General features: G+C 42.4%; 1 protein-coding gene across 8 annotated transcripts in view; it reads right to left on the reverse strand.

Moving 5' to 3' along the window:
- Nucleotides 1-18,481, reverse strand: part of msi2a (musashi RNA-binding protein 2a) — a 281,548-nt gene that overhangs the window by 107,018 nt on the left and 156,049 nt on the right. For all 8 annotated transcript variants that reach the window (XM_022680981.2, XM_022680983.2, XM_022680980.2 and 5 more), the window contains exon 7: nt 7,215-7,263. In XM_022680981.2, the coding sequence (XP_022536702.1) occupies nt 7,215-7,263 (49 nt within the window). The remainder of the gene's footprint in view (nt 1-7,214; nt 7,264-18,481) is intronic.

The following is an 18,481-nucleotide window of genomic DNA, read 5'->3' on the forward strand; positions in this document are numbered from 1 at the left end:
TCTGAACTGCTGACGGGCAGTGTTTATCTCACATCTCTCTCACACACACACACACACACACACACGCACACACACCTGGGCATAGATAATGAAACCTCCATTCCTAACACACCCTAAGAGTAGTGATTCCTAACTCACCACACCCCAGCATTGCTAATTCATACCTCACTTCACGGTTACTGTCTTTTTATTATACACTTATTAACACTACTAAATCTTACCTCTCTACAACCCAACATTATTAACTCCTCACATTTACATTCACAGCATTTGGCTGACGCTCTTATCCAGAGAGACCTAAGAGGTTGTTCCTACTACAGAGTTGGTTCAATGTAGTGTTAGGAGTCTTGCCCAAGGACTCTACTACTACTGGTGAAGCCCAGTACAGTCACCCAGAATGGGAATTGAACCTCAGTTTCCCACATGATGTGGTAGCTCATAAGCAGGCGGTGGTGTTACTGTCCACTGCGCCACACTCACCAAACCCCAACATTACTAACTCCTACCTCACTTCACTGTTACTGTCTTCTACCACACAGCAACTCTATTGAACCTTACCTCTGTACATCCCAACATTATTAACTCCTACCTGATATCTCCCCAACATTGTAAATGATCACACACACACACACTTATCACACACATACAGATGCTTAGACACACAAACAAACAAGAGCAATAACAAAACAATACACATACACAATCACAGAGCCAGGCTGGGAACTGAACTGGCTCCCTGTGCTGTGGAACCAGGTAAGCAGATTACACACACACACACACACACACACACACACACACACATTACAACCTTCTGTTCCTTTTCCAGGAACAAACCCAGCCTTTATGGAGCACACACACACACACACACACACACACACACACACACACGCATACAAAAATGCCTCGTCCACAGCCAAGAATTCCTCGCTCAACCCAACACCTGCCTCTCTCCCTCCATCTCTTTGTATCTGGATCTCTCTCCTTTCTCTTCTTCCTTCTGTGCACTCCCTCTCTCTTCTCTCATCCCTCTCTGCTCTCACCGAAGCAAATCGTCACTCACTCTCCTCCCCATCGTCCCCGTGACCAATCGCAGCCTGCGTTACTTATACTTGCATCATTTTGGGGGAAAAAAATGAAAGGAGGAAAGAAAAGAGAAAGAAGAATCGCTGAATTTAACCTGTAATCAGACACATTCTTTCTTAACTCCGCCGACTGGATGCCATCTGGATGCTAACTCTTCCACGCGCCGCCGTGACGTTTCACGCCGTTTCATCATCCCCCCCACTCCACCGTTTCATTAAAGGAAATAAAGTCGGGGGTGGGGGTGGAGGAGAGGAGCATGAAGGTGCTGGGACATGAAGGTGATCTTCAATGGCTTCTGAAGAGGCAGTACAATAAGTGTTGTCGAAAAGAAGCCATTGAAAAACTACAGCTACCAGCCACAGCCTCCGCTGGGTGACACTTGTGGCTGACTGAGTGGGATCATGGGAGTTGGAGTTTGTTACACTTAATTCTCTTCATAAAGGAGGGAAAACAATAATACTAATGAAAAAAAAATCAACTGTCATAGAGCAAACAGAGTTGATCCGCATGACTAATGCATTCCCCTCACCTCGCAACCAACACACACACACACACACCATCACACATGCATAAACACCAGCTCTGCACGCACTGCCTGGCAACTCCAGGCCCCGTTTGACAGGAAAATAAGGGTTTAGATGGCACCTAATCGTAATATGGCAGCTGGCTGGAAGCGCTCAGGTTAGACTGGGGGTTCAGCCGAGGCCAAGTCAATGCACCACGCTCAAATTACACCGTCACCTGGTGGGGTTTGGATCTGTGTTAATCTGAAAGGTGGTGATTTAACTGAATCAATGTTACAACTGCTTTTAAACAATTACAGAAACACTCCTACAGTCTGTACAGTCTGGGCTCTTATTTAAGCTGAGATATAAAAATCCCAGGAAGCAGTCAAATCAATGAATTATATCATGTCAAATTGTGATGTTGGAGTAATGTGATAGTAATAGGAATTTGCAATAGGGTGACGTGTGGCAGCGCTAGTAATGTTGGGATGTCAGGGTGTGTTAAGGTGAGTAATTTTAGGGTGAGGTGAAGTAGAGGTCAGTAATGTTGGGTTGTGGTGTGGTAGGTAGAGGTCTGCACATTGGCATGTTGTAAGGTAGTTGTCAGTGATGCTGCTGGGGGATGTAGGAGTATGTAATGTTAGGGTGTGCTGAAGTAGGGATTAGGCAATGTTGGGTTGGGGTGAGGTAGGAGTCGGTAAATCACTTAATGTAAATTCAGTAAGAATTAAATGGATTATTATTATTATTATGAACGCAATAAGACCTGATTATGCACTGAATAACTTCCTAAAGAATCTGAAAGTAAATCAAATAAAACTGTGTGTAAGTCTGAGATATGGTCATGCACTGAATCATTATTTAAAGAATCAAAGAGAATTGTATGTGCCCATCATCACTGATATGTTTATTAAAGAATTGAATTTAACAGTAATGAATCATTCTAATAGAGTCAATAAGAACTGAGTGGAATAGAAGTCTGAAATCTGATCAAGCACTGAATCAGTTCTGAAGAACCTATAATCTAATTAAATAAAACTGAGCTGAAATTTTAGATTTTATGATGCACTCAGTAAGTAGAGGGCAGTCTGTGGACAGGGTTGTGGTGGTTCACACAGCCAAACACCTGTGGTCATGCGTAACCTTTAGATTGCTGGCTATGGGGCCTGGCTAACCACAGCCAAGTATGTGTGTGTGTGTGTGTGTGTGTGTGTATCACATCCAGGAGAGTGTGTGGAGAGTGGTAAGGTCTGAGTCTGCTGCTGTCCTTCATAACACCACTGAAACCCAAAAGAGACAGAGTGTGAGAGAGAGAGTGAATGCAATCAAATCCTTACGACAGTGTTCCTGCATCTAGTGTAAAATCTTTAGTGTAAAGGTTTATAGAGGCTGTTCTTGCAGAATTTAACTGCATGCAGTCTAATAAGAGAATCAGTGAAATCTATCTCTCTCTTATTCCTTTATTAATATCCTTGATTTCAGGAAAAAAGCTGGATGATCCAGACCTGTCACCGCTGTTTGTTTTTCTCTCTCACTTGCTTGTTCTCTCGTTCTTGTACCAGTTTACAGACACAAATTTAGTTAGCATAAACAAAAAGCCCTCGTTCTCCGCCTCACTGCGAGACCCGTCGCTGTTCAAAAGATCAAAGTACGTCTGGGATCCTCTGAATATAGAAGCAGCGGAACACACTCCATAACCTTTTCCTCAGGCTAGAACCACACAAACACGTCCACGGCCTGCATTGACACATGACTTATACAGTCTGATCAGATTTCTGAATGAGATGACCTGCTTTGGTCAAACACATTGACTTTCAATCAAGACCAAAACAAGGACATATATCGTCCCAATGAAGACTGAGGTCAGCAGCCATAGAGTTCAAACTTAGAGTCAAAACTAAGATCAGTACAATAGGGACAGTTTACAAGGAAGGGATCAAGTTTAGTCATAGTCTATTTTTTATTGTCAATGGAAAACCTCAGGTCAAAATGCTGTGTAGTTAAAGACTAGGCTTAATCCCTGTCTAGGGAACGGTCTCATTGAGTCCATGGTCACAGAGCCCAAAACCAAGACAGACATCAGGAGATCAGGAGTCTAAGGCCCAATCTCATTTCTAGTTTGTACCCCTACCTTTTGTTTTCAAGTGAGATTCTCCCTTTTCGAACAAGGGAGTTACAAGGGTAAGGGGGAAAAAAAAAACTCCCCCCTGAAAATTTGGACAACCCTTCAGGAACCTGTAGGCCACCCTGACGTTCCACCTTAAATGCTGCAGCCTCTGCCAATTGGTGTACCATTTAAGGTGCAGCGGTAAGCTATCTATCTAGCTAGCTACTGAGATTATTACTGATTTTTTATGCTTGTTATGAACAAAACATTGAAACTATACATTAAATTGTGGTAATATAGGTTGTTGTTATCATAATTGTTAACAAGGTAAACACTTTGGTTTTCTTTGTGCCGCCATTCTCATATCCCTCTGTTTGGAATGTGCCTATTAAAAATGTTTAGTTTGAAGGGGCCACATACCCCTACCTCTTAAGCCTAACACGATTCAGGACACAGTGCCCCTATGTGTGCACACGCAAAACAGAGGGGTAGGGCTAAGTGGTAGGGCCAAGGAGTAAAATAGGATTAGGCCTAAAGTACAGAGACCAGAAAGGCATTGCCATGAACTGCACAGCATTTTGAATTGATATTTTCCATTGAAAGGAAAATACAGCCCACTACGACTAGGCTTAATCCCTGTTCGGAAAACTGTCAAAATCAAATTACAGCTTTTGTGATGATAATATAAACAGTATTGTGGCTATACCGATATTAAATGTTTATATTTGTTCATGCCTGGGTGGGGACTGAGCGAGAAGGACAGACAGAGGGAGGGAAGGAGGGAGTGTGAAAGAGGAGAAAGAGTGTCAGCAGGTCCCAAAACGGAAATGTGCTCCACGCTTCATTACAGACCAAAATAAAAGAGGGAAGAACTGCTATTCTTAACTCTGGCACACAGAACGTGCAAGTGTGTGTGTGTGAGTGTGTTTAGGAGCTGTTTTAGTCATTCAGTGGGAAATTTCCAGGCCAACCCACACCACAGCAGCACCATTCTACTGTATGTCAACGCCATGTCAAACTGAAACAGCCCACCAGTTTCAGGATGACTGTGCCTCAACCAGACACACAACGCAGCACACCTGCTTCAGACAAACCATCCAAACAGTACGGCCTAAAACTGCAACTGCAAAATCACTTCTGTGTTTTTTTTTTATTTGGATTCTTTCTAGTCTTTATGCTGCAGCAAGCCTATATTACTTGCTTACAGCTTACAGCTTACAGCTGTCACATCCACAGTCACATATGTAGTCTTGGACTAGACTTAATCCCTGATCGAGAAACTGCCCCATTAAGTCTAAGTCAAGACTGAGACCAGGTTGCAGCTTTGCCATCAAGCTGCCGGCGCTCAGAGGGATCAAAATTGGCCCTGCTCCCTCCGGGTGGGTAGATGGCGCTCTCTCCCCACATCCCTCCTAGGGTGATGTCCGCAGCACAGGGCGTCTGTGAGCTGATGTACCTCCAAGCGCGCTGTGATGCTATTCGGCAATGCTGCATCAGCAGCAGCTCGAAAAGAAGTGGTGGCTGGCTTCACATGTACTGGAGGAAGCATGTGCTAGTCTTCACCCTCCTGGTGTGTTGGGGCATCACTAGTGATAGAGGGAGTCCTAGTGAGTGGGTTGGGTAATTGTCTGTGTTAAATTGGGGAGAAAATCTGAAAAATTAGAAGAAAAAAAACCAGGACCAGGACACGAGTCCATGTGTCTAAAACAAGGACACAGAGTTTGAATGAAACACAGCTCTGGATGATAAAATATATAGCACGTTTCAAAGTTACAGCATGCTAAGCATATCTTTTCAAACTGCTGATTACACAGCTGGAGCTCAACACATTTAGAGGAGAGCACTAACCACCAATCCTTCCTGTCCAAGTCAGCTAGCAGACACTTATGTTAAATCGTGGGTTCAGGAAAGAGCAAGCCAATTGTGCCCTTTTGGCCATGACTGGCTATGGCTTCACTGAGGGATTTAACCTCACAACCTCCTGAAGATAGGGCCAGCGCTTATTAGTGCCAATCAAAAGCATTAGCCAACTATGCTTTTATATTATACTGTTATTGTCAAAGATCAGTTACAATGTATTGGATATAGAGTATAATATGTGGCATCTTTTTTATGTCCTATCTACCTATCTATCTTTCTCTCTCTCTCACACACACACACACACACACACACACACACACACATCAGTGTTGCATAATATTGTAGTGTAAGAGAAACACGGTGCCTTTGCAAAGTCCTCTGCTTTAGAGTGAAGCCTCATTCCAATCCCAGATAAAGAACAGATATGAAGGAGAAAGTGAGAGAGAGGGAGAGCGAGAGGGAGCAACATAGATAAAAAGACAACGTTTCCACTCAGCCTTATCACAACCCTTATCTAACACATTCACACACACACACACACACACACACACACACACACACTCTATAGCTATAGCACACCTAACATCCCAAAACTAGATAACCTCCACAAAACAAAAAGGTCTACATTCAGAAGGGCTCTAAACACACACACACACACACACACACACACACATCGATCACTTTCCAATCAAGCACTACTTCTGCTTTGGCAATCAGTCAACAAGCCTCAATGACAGGCAGACAGGTGTGATAAAGGTTGGTGCTACACTGTGGTGCTAACACACTGATAGAGGACACCCCACTGGACCAGTCTAGTACACACACACACACACACACACACACACACACAACATTCAGACTTAGATGATTGAGTTCAGAATAAGCTTAATACACATGTTGATGCATTTACCTGTGTGAATCCAATCCAGTGACACTTGAGTGTGAATAACTGCACATAAGTGAAGCACTATTGCATTAACATACTAAACTTATGTTTTTACAAAAATGGTTCTTTATACAACCCATGATTCACTAAAACCTGTATCACCAATTAGGTCTGATCCAAATCTATTTACTGCTTTAATGTTAAGACTGGTAAACACAAAGTCTGAATCGAGACCAAGAGCAGGAGTCTGAGTTAAGATAGGAACCAGGAAACATGAAGCTGGAATCAAGAAAATGACCAGGAAACATCAAGCTAGAAACAAGACAGAGACCAGGACACATTAACCTATGCATTTCTAAGAACAGAAGACTAACAACAGGAGAAGGAGATGACTAAGAACAGGAAACAAAGCTTAGTTTCCCGAACAGGGAATAATCCTAGTTATAGAGTATATCGTCGCAGTCCAATGAAAAAATTTACAGGAGAGAGAAAAAACCCTCTAAACTTTCAATAGAAGTCAATGTAAAAAGAGTTTAAATACTTCTATTGGTCCAGTCATCAATACATTTTGGCACAGTGTAAGTGACAGCTTGTCCGTTCAAGTTATGTAGTAAATAGACAAAAAATGATACTTGTTTTTCATTGGACAGGGTGTATTGGTGAAGGGTGTTGAGGGTGTGTATGTACAGGCATCTCTCAGCAGTGAAGATGATTAACCACGGCATTATCTATAGTAAAAAGACAGATAAAACAGATAAAAGAGTTTGCTTACCTCTGTGTCTGTTAGTAGTCTTGTCGAACATCAGCATAGCATCTTCTACCTGCAAGACACAAGAATAAAGGTGTTAGACAGATACCAGCAGCAATACAGGAGAAACGGGGGTCACATGTTGATTGATCAGGTTATGATGGTAAACCAGTGTGCGTTCACCAATTAAACCATTAATTCCAATGAAAATGCGGCCCAAGAGTTTACCCAGCTGGGCACCAATGTCCAGTAGAAGTTGGTTTCAGGTTGTATGCTGACATCAGTTGACAAAGATTTGTGTATGTGTGTTGGGTATATTGGTAGTTGGGTCATCACTTTGCACTTTTGTGCAAATATACAAATAATTTTACACAATATTAATAAAATGTCCAAATAGTTCAGGATACCTCTTCTAAATAATGTGTTCAGCTAATTTACTGACAACGCTGCACAATATTAAGTTCAAAGCCAGGATTGCATCAATATTTATCTAATGATCCACCGGATACACACACACACACACACACACACACACACACATACACAGCTCCAGACAGTTCTGCGACTCTTTTAAAACTGTCAGCAGTGACATAACTGAATAGTCCCTCCCCTCCCCAAGACAGAGACATTATTGTCTACAGGCCACAGGCAAGAGTTCACAGTCTACACACTCCACTGTCTGCATCATAAACCCCCCAACAGCTACTCTTACTGACTCAGAGTGTGAGAGAACCAGAGAGAGAAAGAGAGAGAAACAGGACAAAACCTCAGAGGGGGTCTGGAGGCAAAGCTCCATCGTCTCTCTCGCCCCGGTTACCGTCGCTAGGTAACGTTTAGATCAGGCAGGGTGCGGAGGTGTGTGTGGCGGCATGAGGATGACTGGTACACGTAAGTGCCCACACACTTGTACAAAAAACAACTCTCACACACACACACACACACACACACACACACACACATACACACACATACACACATACATCGATACTCCAAAACAATCCTAGACTTATGTTCACTAGAGAGCCATGGAACGGCTGAATCAGTGTAGTCTGGCTTAGAAAACCTGTCTAACCTACAAACACCCCCACACACACATAGTGGAGCTATAGACAAAAACATTGGGATGCCTACACAATACACCTACAGGAACTTTTATGAAACCTTGTTTTAAACCCATAGGCATTAATCTGGAATTGAAAGGTTCAGACTACCAATTCAATGCAATGTAGTTGAGTCAGGCAATCTTCACTTATTAAGAAAATTGAACCAAAAAGAAAAAGAAATCAGTGTTGGGACAGAGCATGGGTACAATAGATTATGCTGGTGATTTACGTGGATAATGATAACTGTAGATTAACTCTTATTTAAGAAATTAAAAAGTAATTATATGATGCACTCATTCTGCTGTATGACACACATGCACTCAAAGCGAGTTGGATTCTAGCAGGGAGGCAAAATTCAGCACAACACCTGAAAAGACGGACAACCTTCTACAAACCAATCAATGTCAAGTATGGAGAGATGCAGGCCATGTAGGTGATGATTACAGGCCATAGCAAATTTTGTTAGTCCACTCTCTAAACTGCAGTATAAAACCAAACTGAACTAACAGACTACATATCTTTAGAGGTTTAAAAACGCCTGCATCCCAATTCAGACATTTAGAGTTGTGCAACAATACTTTTGTACATACAGTTGTATGATGGATGCATAAGCCATCATTCCAAACAGACAACACTAAAAATAACCTCAGACTGGCATGTGGCCTGCTGTAACAATGGAGCAGACTTCTATGTGTGTGTATTTCGAGTGCCTGAGGACTTCCACTTTATTATTAGCCCAGTATTATGTCATTAGCCTGCTATCGATCCTGTGTGGTTTTAATAGGCTGGTGAGATCATGCAGCATCCTGAACTCGGGAGGAAGTGGCACAGCCTTTTCCAGCCTCAGAGACTCTGTGAATAAGCCTGATAATAAAGCCCTGAAGCTGCTATTCACTCTGCGGCAGAACGAAGTGGCCGCACCAACGGCTGCTCCATTGAAGGACAGGTCATGATTCACTGAGCACTTGGAGATGGAGTCCGTTCAGCCATTGTGTATACATCTATACACACACACACACACACACACACAAATGATAGCAGTACAGTGGCGGGAGAACTCCTGGTGCGTGACCACTGAGTGGGCGTCACAGTTCAGTGACACACACACACACACACACACACACACACACACACACACACACACACACACACAAACACATACACACACATACACACACATACACACACATACACACACAGACCCATCTTCTTTATAGAGACACCTCAGTAGTCCAGGCCTTTTCAATACCGACTCTCTCACACTCCACTCTCCCATCTGATAGGAGGTTAAGGACCTCTTCACCACACACACACACACTCTCTCTCTCCCTCTCTCTCAGACACACACCCCTGCCAAGAGGTGAGGCCGCACTCACTCAAGGGAAGCCGAAATCTCTCTCGCTCGCCCGCTCCATTCTCCTCCTATTCTGAAAAGAAAGGTTCAGAGGATAATGGAGGTTTTATCAGTATGTAAAAAGAGAGCGATGGAGACTCCAGTGGAGTGGCTGGCCTTTTGTGACAATGAAGAAAAGGTTCCTCAAGCCTCATCTCGCACGGCCAGTGTTAGCGGGGACAGAACCCGCAGCCTTTTTTTTTATGGCTGAGGAGAAAAAGGGAAAAGAGCGCCTTCATCGCAGGTGTTCTACGGTACTGCCAACCCGGCTCATTTGAGGCTAACTGTTCTCCGTTTGACTAGAATAACACACACCGGGGGGCTACAATGGAGCTAGTCTCAACGCTCATTTAGATGGTGCCTCTGAGAACTGTTAATACAACACCATACAATCAAAAAATGAGAGGATATCAGCAGAGTTAGCAGCTTATTTAACTCAATAAAACCTAAAAGCTGGAAGATGTGGCAGATTTTAGCTTTTGAGAGCAGATGCTTTCAGAAGCTCTAAGCTGGTATATAGTTAAGTTTGATAGTTGGTCTTTGGTCAAGATAGTTTGTTTAAAGGGCAAAAATATAAGCTATCTAGTTAACCAGCTCTTAACTAGCATTTTTTACATTTCTGTTTCAAATTAAGTGGAGATGAGAGCTTGTTACAGAATGTGGTTAAATTCTCACATATTGCTCCATAATTTAGTAGAAAACCAGGCATTCACTGGACAGTAGAGACAGTTACTCCAACAAAACCAGGATAAACTTTTTTACTACTCCTGATTTCAGAAGAAACAATAAATGTGCAGTCGTTCTAATACTTTTGTATATATATTGTATACCATATATTGTTCACAACTACATACAGACTTTCACTACAGGCTTAAACGATGTAAAACAATTCTATTAATGTATAGATTTCATAGCACAGACGGCAGTACATCATACAGTCTCAAAAAAGCACAATCAGTGATGTGAATTTGTGGAGCAAACGCTGGCATAATTCAATAGCTACATCAGCCTTGTAGCTCCAGAACAAACTTAAGACCTCAAACACGTTGCAGCTTATCGAGAACACCTGGGTGAAGGGCGAAAGCAGTGTAAATGTGATTCCTCACCGAAATACTCCTTTAAGCATACTGTGTCTGGAGCTGTTTTGGTGTGCTGATTTATTAACCACCTGTAAAGCGCAGTTAACCCGAGGACAGTATCGGGGAAGAGGCACGCGAGCTGCGTAGTTGCGGAGCTGCCAGAGGGAGATAGAAGGGGGAAGAATTACAAAGAGGAAGCTCCAGAACAGCTGTTTATATTCACACCAGGACCCGGAGGGGTGGTTTGAGGTGTGGTGTGGGGGGGGTTATCGTGTTTCTGTCAGATGATATGACAATGAACGTTCCATTGCTGCGAAACCTTTGCACCCGAAACACCAATACGTAAACACACACACACAAATACACGCTCTGGGCCGCACTCCATACAGGCAGCAGTTTAAATCAACAGTCTACTGAATTATTTATCAGAGGACAAAGGCATTAATAAGCAGGCTGACTTGTGGGGTGGTGCTGGGAGAGGTGGCAGCGGTGCTGGAGATTTAAGGGCAAGGGAAATACGGTCTGACAGCAGTTTAGATCAACGGCAATTTCACCGTTATTTACATTCCACACACGATGGAGAGGCAACTGAAATGTGCTGTATACCACAGTCCAGAAAAAAAGGACCAAACTTTGGACTTTTGGAGCAACTACAAGAATCTATCTATAATGGAACCATTGGACTTTCAGGTGTGAAAATGCCTCTCTGGAGCAAATTAATGTGAATCTACTGGAACTTTGTCTACTGCCAGGTGTGGGCTACAGAGGTATAAAGCCGTGCAGCATTGAGCTGTGGAGCAGTAGATCTAACTACGTTGTATGGAATAATGGTGCTCTATTAAATACTTTTGGATAGGATGAGTTGGTCAGAGAGTTGAGAATTAGATAGGGTTTGTGGTGATCATCCAACAATCTGACCAACTGCAAAAGAAATAGCTTTTACCAACTAATTTCTTCATTGTTCTTTTCTTGAAAACCAAATTGGAGCTCAATACAAGTTTATAGTCTTAGAATGATGCTATAAAACATGGGTTTTGTTATCCAGCCAATCACACCAAAGCTTATCTTCTTTTCTTTACTGAGCCTTGTGTATAATTGGAGTTTTTCTTTCAAGACAAAATACAAGACAATATATAAAACACATTAAAAGGTTTCAGAAGAAGGTCTGTTATAGGACAACAGCGCATCTAAGTGTTGTACACCCCAACCAAACTAACATACTGTGTTTCCATTCATACAAATTTCATCCTATTGTATCCACTGTACTGTGAATAGCATGCTAGCTTGTGGCTAGAGGGTTATCTCATACAATACATCCAAGCTTGGAAAGGAGCAGAAAAAGTCGTGATCAATAACCCACATCTCTAATCACTCTGACCTATGACCTCTTGATGACTGAACCAACTGCACATATCAGACGCCAGTTTAGTATCCTGATAATTTAATTAAATGTACAAAACCAACACACAGAAACAGTCATACACACACTGGTACAGAACGTTTAATACCCACCAAGGGACATCCCATGCTGTATGAGAAACAGAGCTCTGTGTTTGTGTGTACAGAGTGTCCACAGAGCACTGTCTTTTTCTTGGCAAGTGGGAGGAGGGGGGGGGGGGTACATTATAACAGGGGTAAAAGGGCAATCAATGTGCCTGATTAGTCATGAAGAGCTTGGTGAGTTCAGCCCAGAGGCAACACATACACACACAGCATACTCACATCTCATTTAAAAGCTGAGCTGTTATGATGAGTTCAAGTCTACTGAGTTTAACGCAAGTCCACACAACAAAGTTGCTGTTACTTAACGTCCAATTCAACTCCCCGCTCGCTGCCCTCTCAGTGACCCAGTATGCTTAGTGATGCTCAGTTAAAATGAGAACCAGGGGGTGGACACTACACAGTGTGATGCCTACAAGCAAGGCATTCCAATTAAAGCAACACTAGGAAAGATTTGCCATTGTTTTGCTTCTGGGCTCCCCCTACAGTTAGGGAGTGGAAATGGATTTCACACTTAATATACCCTCCAAGAAGATATATAGAAGTGGTATCTGAAGTAAAAGAAGTGATCATGTGATGATGATAATGAATATACATGTATAAAGTGCCTTTCTATACACCCAGCAATGCTTTACAATCATGTTTGACCTTCAATTATATACACGTAGCACTAGAGCTTAGATTCTCTGCCAGAACCCGACCTGACCCGAGGCCCGAGCTGAAATCGGGTCGGTTCGTGCCGAGATTTCCCACTAAATTCCTCGGGCCGGGTCGGGTCGGGCTTCAGAAAATAGTCTGAGATGTAGGCATCTGTTTTTTTTTATTATATTTTTATTTTTAAATAAAGCTCTGGTGTTTATAATCACAATGTTACTAAGTAACCAATTATTATTGTTCACAAAAACGAACCAAATAACGAAAACTGAAAGTGAATAAACAAATTTATTTATAAGCGCTGTTTTCACTCCCGCAGTTCTACAGCGGGGGTGTTGTGCCGATTCTGTCCGCGAAGCGGGAGTTGGATTCAGCAGGGAGTCGGATTCGGCACAACAGCGGTCCGCGGTGTTAGTTGCCGCAAAATACGAAAAAAACACTGATGGAGCTGCAGAATTGTGTATGGGACTAGAATATGAGCACGAGGAGATAAAAGAGAAACAGGAGATACAGTATGTGAGAACCTTTACCTGTGAGTAGCTCATACACCAGAACATGCAAACCTCTCTCTTTGTTTCTCTCTCGCTCTCGCACGTGAACTCCTCCGCGTTTGACTTGCAGCACTGTGTTTAGCTGTTCTTAAAAATCATTTTGATTAAATAGTAGTTCTATGCTTCTATGTTACCGTGTTAATTAACATAATTCTGATTATATTTCGCTCATTCAAACAGCCCAAAAACAGCCAGTTTATGGGGAGGGTCGGGTTGGGCTCGGGCTCATAATGACAGTTTATGGTTCGGGTTGTGTCGGGCTTGGGCAGAACGTGCACGGGCTCGGGCTGGGTCAGGTCGGATTTTTTGGGCCCGATCTAGCCTCTACTTAGCACTGAACCACCACGCACCGGCATGTAGCCACTTCTAAGATGAGACTGTGTCGTCCTCTAAGGTGTAAAATAGAGTTGTAGAGTAATATTACAGGATTTTACTCCAATATAATGAAGTGCTTACACAGGATAGCATTATTTTTGTAGGCATTTAACTTACCGTCTTACTTCACCAGGTTCGCAGTCACATAGTAGAGTTAGCAACAAATTCAGCTACAGGAACGTTAGTGAGGCCAGGATGTTGGGGATGGAGTGTTGTACCTCTCTTTGGCCAGTGTGTTCAGGGTCTCTTATATTTTATTGGTAGTAGTTTTCTACAGCAAAGTTAAAGATATTCAAAACTAGACTAAAAAAATACGAAGGATTTGGGATGCAACAATCAATCGACACACACAGTACACACTGAAGTGGATTTCAATGTAGGCCTGAAGGCAGTTTGCAGGGGGTGTAATTATCCAGTGGTGAGATGAAAGTAGAGACGAAAGACAGAAACAATATCCTCAACATAACTCTTTAATATCACAGAGTGACCTGGGCTGGGCAACTTTACTACTGAAAGTGCTGCAGTACAGTATAGAGCATGCCTTAGAGACTGCAGTTATGATCAGACTGTACAAGACCTATAAGACAGATAATACCTAGAGTAAAATCAGACACTGCATTATATTGAAGATCAGACAGTGTGCAATACAATGCAGGTAATACGGGATATTAGATTTAAACTGTATTATATGCTATATTGGACCTAGAGAAGATCAGACTCTATCACACTGATACTGCACTATGCTATATTGGTGTTTTGGAAGATTATACTGTATCAGACATTTCATACAGTATTCAGTTCATATGGAAGATCAGACTGTGTCAGACACTGTACTGGTCAAATAGAATATCAGATCGTGTTAGAGTGCATTACTTTGCTATATTGGCCATGTATCGTTGTTGTCCAGTGAAAAACAAGAGACCTTTTTAAAGTTAACTTTCAATAGAAATCAATGTAAAAATACTTTTCTTCAGGTCATTTTAGAGAATCTAAAAATCTAAGTCATCAAAAAATGTTGGCACAATGTAAGTGACAGATTGTGTGTTCTAGTTAATATCAAACAAATAATTGACAAAAATGGAAGCGATATACACTGCCTGGCCATAAAAAGTCTCCACCTGGATTTAAGTAAGTAAATGATGTGGGGTTGGTTGATGCTGCAGTTGGTCTGCAGGTCTAGGTTCAGCAACAGTATGTGCTGAAAGAATGAGGTCAGCTGACTACCTGAATATACAGAATATAGACCAGGTTATTCCTGGATCAATGGATTTTTTCTTCCCTGATGAACACGGCCATATTCCAAGATGACAATGTCAGGATACATGGGGCTGAATTGTGAAAGAGTTCAGGGTTCAGGGAGAGAGTTTACCACAGAGTCCAGAGCTTAACCTCATTGAGAATCTTTGGGATGTGCTGGATGGAGAAGAGCTGCTTTGTGCAGTGGCCAGACTCTACCATCATCAATGCTGCTGCAAGATATTGGTGAAAAACTAATGCAGCACTGGATTAAAATAAATCTTGTGACATTGCTGAGGCTTATTGAAACAATGCCACAGTGAATGCATGACACAATCATGCATAGGTAAAGGCGGTCCAATTAAATATTAGTGTGTGACCAGACTGTAGATCCTTAGATACTATACAAATTGGACAGTATTATATGCTATACTGGCCATCTGAAATTCAGACTGTATCCGATACTATATATATTTATAACATTAGGTCAGCTTAAATGATATTACACAGGTCATATGTAATATTTAGCTGTATGAATCTGTCTTCTATGTTATACTGGTCATGTGGAACATTAGACTCTATCAGATATGATACAGTTCATATGGTTCTACTGTGCAATATGCTACATTGATCCTATATAAGATCCGATTATCTGATACTATACTGGTCATATGGAAAACTGACACTGTGTTAACCACAACCACCACCATGTTAGCCTGCTGCCAGACCCCTCTTTTTTACCCTGGCTCCCTCTTTTCTATCTTCTCTCTTTTACTCTCACTCTCCTGGGGTCACACAGTGGCCATGTGGGCAGAAACATGAGCCGTAGCACAGAAATACCTACTCACTAGCCGGCCAGCAAATTCATGGCCAGGGCCTCAACCGTTCCACACGGGTTATGGACCACACGGACACCCTGTGTAACATTAAACCGGCAACTTGAGCCCACTTTCAGCACATGTACACCCCGCTCCTGACCCCGGGCCAAGGCCAGCATACGGCAGCTAGAGCTCAGGGAAAACCCCCATTCTGCCCCCCCGCCAGTGAACAACACAAACTCAGAGAAGAGCTTCAAACATACGCCAGGACATAATGATTCACACTGACTTCGGTCAGGTTTGGACATAATCTACCAATTTTTATCAGGGAAAATTTGGAATCAAATGTTTATGTTTCTCTTTTATCTCTTTTTATATGATGATTTATATATTGTATTACTCTTATTCTTATGTTTATTACCTAAATTCCCACTACAGAATTCATATTTGATGTCTATCTACAGTGGAGCATAGATTTTCATTTGTTTGAGAAAGAATTTTGTCAGGCTACACTTGAATTGGGAAATAATTATTCAGGATACATTCGGGATGGGGAAAGAACTCTTTAAGTTTGCAGCTGTGCTGGAAAAGAATTTTAATTTTAAGTCACAGTAAGGTTGCATTTTTGTCAGGTTACACTTTGCTTGGGAAAGATTTTTTCAGGATAAAATCCTGCCAGTCAGGTCAAATATGGTTTGGGAAAGAATTTTGTCAGCTTTCATTTTGGTGGGGAAATATTAGATTATATATTAAATTACAATTTTATCAGGCTATTGAGTTGGGTTGAGGCAAACCTGGGTTACAATCTGTTTCAGACAGAATTTTACTGAGTTAGAGATGAATAAAGAGAGAATTTCAACATGTTAGGAGTTACATTTGAATTTGATCAGGCTGCAGTCAGGGACAGTTTCACAGTTTCAAAATAGATAGAGACTATGTACAAAGTTTTCCGGCTACGGTTAGATTTGGTTTAAAATTTCAGGACCAGTTATATCTCTACACTGCAGCCTGTTGAGTTCTCTCATGCACAGGAGAAAGAAATCGCACTGGTTTACTATATAATCTAGATAAACTGAGAAGAGGGGCTAGAGACAGCGTTTTTCCTTACTAACTCTTAAATCAGGCGTCTCCTGGGTTTACAGCTGAAAAGATCAATAATTCACCTGTTTTGAAGGGGAGAGAAAAAGGTTGGGGATTTTGTTTGTAAGAAGTACTTTTCATCCAGCATCGTTCGCGCACTGGTTCATCTGTTATGGATAAAGCGGAGCTGAAGACAGCAGATGCTGACGAAATGCTGCTGTTGTTGGCGTTTTGTTAGAGTTTGAGACAGGAATGCGCGAGCTGTCATACGATGTCAAATCAGGTTGCCCGTCTTTGGAGTTACGCTGTCTCGTCTGAAGGAAGAAGATTTGGATAGGACTGGATGAGAGGAATGTGGAGCTGAAGTCCACTTCTTCACAGGCTTTTTATAAAGACAGTTTGTCCTCGCCAGATTGTGTGTGCGTCTCCTGAAGGGCCTGAGGTGTAAAGGCAGAATACACACAGTCACACATCATTAGATCCACTGCTGTACTGCACTGTCTGGGTAAGCGCAGGCTGACAGCTACGGTAATCCAGTTTACACAGAAAGAGAGGAAGACTGTGTGTGTGTGTGTGAGAAAGAGGGAGAGAGTGCAGATCCATCCTGTACTCAAAATTCCCATGCTCAGAGTGGAGTGAATAAAGTAGGAGGGGGAAGAAAAAGAAAAAAGAGCCATAAATGAGCGATAAGAATCAAGTGCAGCTCCAGCCTCAGCCCGTTGAGTGCACATGAAAGAGCCTCCAGTCATCCAGGTTTGGTTTCACTCCCAGTCAAAGAGATTCTCTCGCTTTTTCCGGGTGTCACTGGAGGAGGGATGGTTAACCCAGCCTCCATTCTGTCTTTCATTCTCTCTCTTTAAATCATTCTCCTGCTTCTCCACAAACGAGTGGGAAACGCTGGTGGCCGGAAACAGATACTCCCATGCCGAGCTGCTCTCCCTGCATTTAAAGCGGGGGAAAGGAGAAAAGACGAAGGGGAAAAGAAGGTGTGCTTGTTTTACACAAAGCCTAATGCTATCAGATTAAGCCATTCAGTGCCTAGCCTTTCCCGCGCAATTCCCAATAACAATGCTCCACCTGTCTGGGCTGTGGGAGGCATGGGAGTATTCCCCATAAACACATCATCTATTTAGCTTTCATGATCAATTACATTCACCTGTACTTTCACTTTTTTATGTTGGTGCGCCATGAGTGGAAGCCTACAGTGCTAAGTGCTTCTAATTATGTGGTCAATAAATGGAAGCCCAAGGTAGTTGGTGTTTCTAATAAAGTGGCCAGTGGGTGGAACTACAAGAAATGTGTTTCAAATGAAGTGGACAGTAAGTGGAAGGACAAGGTTGTAGGTATTTCTAATAAAGTGACCAGTGGAACAAAAATAAGGTGCAGGAACAAAAGCCTGAATCTTAACACTTCCCATTTCTCTTTCTTTTTCCCCAGTGGTCGGAAAAGAACAGCATTCTCCTTTTGTACTGTGCTTCGAGTGTGTGTGTGAGAGAGAGAGG

This window comes from Astyanax mexicanus, chromosome 20 (genome assembly GCF_023375975.1).
Source record: "Astyanax mexicanus isolate ESR-SI-001 chromosome 20, AstMex3_surface, whole genome shotgun sequence".
NCBI classification, from domain to species: domain Eukaryota; kingdom Metazoa; phylum Chordata; class Actinopteri; order Characiformes; family Acestrorhamphidae; genus Astyanax; species Astyanax mexicanus.